Genomic DNA, 5,954 nt, shown 5'->3' on the forward strand with positions numbered 1-5,954 from the left:
AACACAGTACAGTGCAGTTGTCATTCCGAGACGCTAGGGGCGCCGTCTCCCCGACGTCACCCTGGCATCTGTGCCACTTTAATGACGTAGCGAAAAAATAATACAAATCCGAGTGAGGTATCGGCCGCTCGGGTTTTGGTAGGAATGGATAAATTAAACTGCACTTTTCTTCCACGCTTTCAGCCAACACTTTTATTGTTGTTATCCTGTGTATTTGGGCTGTCACTTGGCACCGAGTTGAGTTTCGTGACATGTGGATCAGTCGTCAAACTGTTAAATCTAAAGCACAATGTGAGACTACACTCGCACGACGTACGCTACGGATCCGGTGAGTTTCCTCTCATTAATAATAATAATAATAATAACTAAGCCTTAACAACATTTGCACTAACATTAACTTTCTCTCCAGATACCCACCTCTGCAGTTAAGATAATATTGTTGACTGATGTCTATGCATGAAGGTTTACAGTGTGGATTTGACATATATATTGGTAATTCATATTTAGTGCATAACTCTAGATACGTATAAAAGATGGATGACCTGTGGCCTCTTTTAGGTGATCTACTCAATTGATCAAAAATCAGTGTATGAACATCATAAACATAATCTGTTTCCTTCACTAAGAAACTGTTTTAGTTATAAATATGGAACACAATGGGGCGATTGCAGCTGGGGTTAACATCAACTACAAAATGTCAAGGATGATGACACAATTAAATCCAAGGGTTATTTTCATTCTGGTCCTTGAAGTAAAGGTAAGAAAGATGCAGGAGTATAGGAGGCGTAACATCTTCCAAAAAAAAAAAAAAACAACCCTAAAATAAAAACCTGAATTAATAAAATCTCTCCAGCCCACATCAAAAATACAATCAGCTATAAAAAAAAAACTGCAGACAAGTAACGCTGATTAACTGAAATCGCAATATGGTCAAGTGTGATACCCAGATCACAGGATGGAGGTAAAATGTGTTACAACATACAACAAGTGAAGCATTGTGGTGTTACAGAGATGTAGAGGAACATGCTTGTTTAGCACGAGACCCAACAGAGAACCTAAAGGAACAAGAACACATGTCCAAACTCTACAGATGTTTTCTTTGAGCTACTCTGAGAAATATTATATACCACACTGAGCTGTGGTGGTTTGATTCTGTCCTTTAAAGCTGACCACCCAAGCTATTAGGCTGAGCCCTCAGGTTTTAAGTCAAACCTGCCAGAACTTGTTCATTCAGACCATGAATTAGAAGTCAAACCCTTCCTTCATCAATTGAATTAACTGTTTAAGGCAAAAACCCAGCTTTGCGGATCACTCTCCTCGGGGTCTGTTCTTTTTGAGGTTCGCTGTAACACTCTTCTGCTCGTTGTGTGTGTCTGTCTGTGTGAGACAGGTAGCGGGCAGCAGTCTGTAACAGGGGTCACTGCAGTGGAAGACAGTAACAGCTACTGGAGTGTCCGTGGGACTAGTGACGCCTTCTGCCATCGGGGTACCCCAGTAAAGTGCGGGCAGACGATCCGCCTCACCCATGTCAACACAGGCCGAAACCTGCACAGCCACTACTTCGCCTCCCCGCTGTCCTCTAACCAGGTGGGTGGCGTGAGAAGGACACGTGGATAGAGGGGAGGTGCGGCAGAGACTGGGACATGATGTCAATGTCTAAAAGACGGTTTTTACATTTGCAGCCTAATTAAAAAAAAAAAAAAGAAAAAGCTGATTATGAGAATGCGTGTGTAACATCTGATAAATCACTACTACCCTGACAAGTTGAAGTCACTGAGAGATTAATTACATTAATATTACTAAAAAGTAATCAGAGAAAATAGCAGGAGGTTTCCTTTAACATTTAGTGAAACCTAGATCAATATTTTGAGGTGAAAGCGTGTTGACAGCAGCGTTTACGCTTCAGGAACCACACAGGCTTGGGTCAGCAAAAACCACCTTTGTCTTGAGGAAGTGTGAAAACACTGTCAGCCCAAAGGGTAACTGGGTTGGATGATGTGTGACGTGAGATCATAGAAATTTGTTAACTGTTAGACTTTTATGGTGAACTGTTTATACTAAAGTCCTTTAACATCAGATGATTGTGGGTAATGTTGTAAATCAATGAACAGGTCGGCTTTATGGCACTTTTTTGATTTACAGGATTGGTGCTCGATAGATGGGTCTTTAATTCAGTGGGTGAACCAAAAAGAGACATTCTTGTGTGATTTTTTTATCTGTGGACTGAGTTTCCAGAACATGCACCAAATCATGATTTTTTTATCACTACTGTAATATAAAAGTATACATGTCGCAGTATGCACTGCAGTCTGTCTGGCCTCCCTGATCCACTCAAGAAGCCTGATACTTAAGCATCAGTATCACTGGTGACCGAAGGCAGGACATCACTGTGCTTTTGTACAGTGAGTATTAGACTAAACAACATATGTGTTGGGATATCTGGCTTGGTGAATAATTGGGTCTGTGAAAGTTGTTCCTACTGAACAAAAATTTCAGTCAGCTGATGGTTTCAGTACAGAAGCAACGTCGAAGATTAAAAAACAAACATAGTTAGAATTAGAAAATTGACCCAAATACGTTCACAAAAGCAAAGTACCTCTTCTTCTTCCCTCTTCCCTCTTCCTGGTCTTCTAATCTCCCATTTGTCCACAGGAGGTGAGTGCCTTTGGTGAGGAAGGGGAAGGGGACCACCTGGATGAGTGGACAGTTCAGTGTGGAGGATCAGTGTGGAAACGCGAGGAGGCCGTCCGCTTCCGTCACAAGGCCACTGACGCACTACTGTCAGTGACAGGGGAGCAGTATGGACAGCCGATCCACGGTCAGAGGGAAGTCCACGCCATGTCGAGCCCCAGCCAGCACAGCCTGTGGAAGGCCATGGAGGGCATCTTCATGAAGCCCAGCGAGAGCCCGGCGGGCAGCCGAGACTACAGTCACCCACACACAGAGTTCTGAGCTTTTCTTCTCCCCTCCTGTCTCTTCTCATTTTCTTCCCTGTGTACCTCTGTACTCCTACCTCTGTCTCTAATTACATCTGTACCAGCAGCCTCCAAATGCATCTCTGTCCCCTGTCCTGCCTCATTTTTCTCTCTCATTTCCTTTTGACCGTCATCTTTTGAAGAGACTGTGCCAAAGTCTGTCACGGATCAGGCTACAATTACTTCATCTTATCCAATCCACACCGACGTTTCTGACATACAGTAGTGTTTTAAAAATAAATATCCACATCCCACAAAATATCTGTGGAGATTAATGTGGAAAAAACTATTGAATCCTCAGAGATCCAGCAGCTAAAAGTATTTGAATAACAGTATGATTTTACCTTAACAGGTACAAGAATACATAATGGTGTTCAAAATGCAGTTTTACTGTATATCATTACTTATTATTATTATTACAGTTTGTAACACTTGACATCCAAGAAGAGGTTTTCCTCTCAGCTGTTATTTATTGTTAGATAACTGCCATCAGCAGCAGCACTACAATACAGAACTGAGTCTTGTGTTTCTTGTGACACTTGTGCCTTTATCTTGTTTTAAAAAAAAGTAGTAGGTGTTTACATTGTCGAGCCTTTTAAACTTCGGGAAGCAACACACAGTACGTCTTTGTGTTTTTATGGTATTTGTAAGCCATATTTTACTTCATCAATGATAAGCAGTGTTACTAAGGTAAATTATTTTTTCCCTTTAAGTCAGATTCAGTGTAGCATATAAAATAATCCCACACTAACTGCTATGACAGAATGAGCAGTTTTGACTGTGGTGATATTTTTTTTGATTTAAGTTGCATCACTTTAAGTTGCATCACTTAACCGGATGCTGTTCATTGTCATTTTTTGATTAGTTTCCAAGTGCTGGGAGACAGTGTGTTTACGTTCATGCTCTCTGTGCATGCAGGTGTGTTACATCAGAGGTTCATATGGTCAACAAAGCTGCAATGAATACCTCATATTAAAGAGATTTTTTTATGCATACCGGCGTCAGAGCTCTTTATTGGATTTTATTTGCGCACCACCACAGTGGAGATAATTTGATGTTTTTTTTTCTGTATGATCACTTGAAATGAATCACGGACGCCATCCATGACTCTCCTGATACTGCATTCAGAGTTTGGCAACGTGAGTTCACATGATGCAAAGTGGAGACAAACGATGTATTGTTTCTTTTTATTTGTGTCCCTTGACTTGATCATTAAGAATAGTTGAGTAGGAATTGCCTTATAAAGTCAAACCCCTTAATTTTACCCACAGAGATGAAAACAGACTAATGGATTTTGCAAGAGAGTCAAGCTAATAACGTGTGCCTGGACCATTACACTTAGTATAATGCCTTGTTTGTCGGCTTAATGGCATGTTTTGGTTCATTATCTGGTAGTTAATGGGGTCCGGGTGCATTGGCTGCGAGGTTATTGTCTCTTGTGTTCGACCTGTGCTCCCTATTTATCATGATTTAGAGTGAGCACTGATGCCAGCACTGCTCAGCAGGAAAACCCCAGGGAACAAGCTGACAAATGTGTAAATTCACCTCCAGCCATCAAACACTGCATCAAGCTAAAAAAGAGTGTTAAGATACAGATCTCAATTGTGAGGTCTGACTCTGCTGCTGCTGCTGCTGTTGTGATTCACAGCTCCTCTCTGTGTGCTGTGGTAAAGTGCAGTGAAGGGCGCTCAGCGAAAATCACAGTGTGTTGTAATTCTATTTTAAGGGTTGGTATTTAAAATGACACTGCAACAATGATAACAAGTGACAAGCACAGCATCAACTGCTTTATACCGAGTTTTACATTTATTAAGAGTCAGTGAAAACCTGCTCACTGTCAGGAATTTAGATGCCTTATTTAAGAAGGTTTTACCTTTTATGTCACTGAGTAACATTGTTTTGTCATTATTGTCTTGTATGTGTTGTTGGTCAGAGAATCCACAAGGAAACACACATGCCTTATATTTCTATCAAAACAAGGTTTTATTGCATAAACATATATGGATATAATTTTAGATTAAACAGATTAAACTTGTTATTTGCATTTTTAAATATCCATTCAGTTGGTAACTATTGCTGTTTTCTTTCTCCTTTTCTAAGCAGCATGCCAAGGTTGTATTACATGTCTGTGTTTAGTTTTTATCTCTACACAATCTACAAGGTAAAAACATGTTTTGGTAAAAACAAATCTCAAAAGCAACTTTCAAAAACATGAAAATCATGAACCCATTCCGTCCTGTTACAGATGTACAGTATAACAATGTAAACTTCAAAAGTGTTGGTAAAAGGTCTTTCAAACGAGTTTCCCTTACATAGCCATGCAAGGATGTCTGAATGGCACAATTATTAGAGAATTGTTAAGAGAAAGTGGTCTATGCTGGTTTCAAAAGGACCATGGCGCTAATAGACAAAGGTGAAAACATGGTCCGTTGGTCAAATGTCAATGTGCTGAGAATATTAAAGACATAAACTGACTTATGAGGATAAGTGTAGCTTACATTATACAGCAGTTCATACAGGACGATGGGGCAGTGAGAACATTCCCGAAAAAAACCTAATGTGACTAAAATACCCAATATATTATACTCAGTTTCAATTTTAATCATCCACAGTGAGGCCTACAAACTCTACCCTAGATGACGTGAAACAGAGATGATGATGATGATGATGATGATGATGATGTGACCTTGTATTTGCATATTTATGAAAATGCCCTCTCCTGCACTCTGATTTGATTAATAGCTGGTAGAAACTAGAAAAAATGGCTATTACAGTATAAATTGGAAAGTCAAATATGTGACAGTAGTACATACATACCTACATTTAAATCAAGGCTGTGCCACCACAAAGAAAGAATAAATGGATTTCCCTGTCTTTTAAAGACACGAAAACCTAAACAACAACATGCATACTGATTTACAGTATAATACATTTTTGCTGTTATACTTGATCTTACAAAGCTAGTTTTTTTTTTTTAAA

General features: G+C 39.8%; 1 protein-coding gene across 1 annotated transcript; it reads left to right on the forward strand.

Moving 5' to 3' along the window:
* Positions 1–78: 78 nt before the first annotated feature.
* On the forward strand, positions 79–3,968 carry sdf2 (stromal cell-derived factor 2). The gene is made up of 3 exons (XM_071505789.1): positions 79–328; positions 1,391–1,587; positions 2,653–3,968. The coding sequence occupies exons 1-3, from the start codon at positions 145–147 to the stop codon at positions 2,950–2,952; spliced, it is 681 nt and encodes a 226-aa protein (XP_071361890.1). The 5' UTR covers positions 79–144; the 3' UTR covers positions 2,953–3,968.
* Positions 3,969–5,954: the final 1,986 nt, after the last annotated feature.

The sequence above is a fragment of the Trachinotus anak genome, unplaced genomic scaffold, assembly GCF_046630095.1.
Source record: "Trachinotus anak isolate AG129_WGS33_773 ecotype Australia unplaced genomic scaffold, CSIRO_AGI_Tana_v1 ptg000020l, whole genome shotgun sequence".
In the NCBI taxonomy this organism is placed as follows: Eukaryota; Metazoa; Chordata; class Actinopteri; order Carangiformes; family Carangidae; genus Trachinotus; species Trachinotus anak.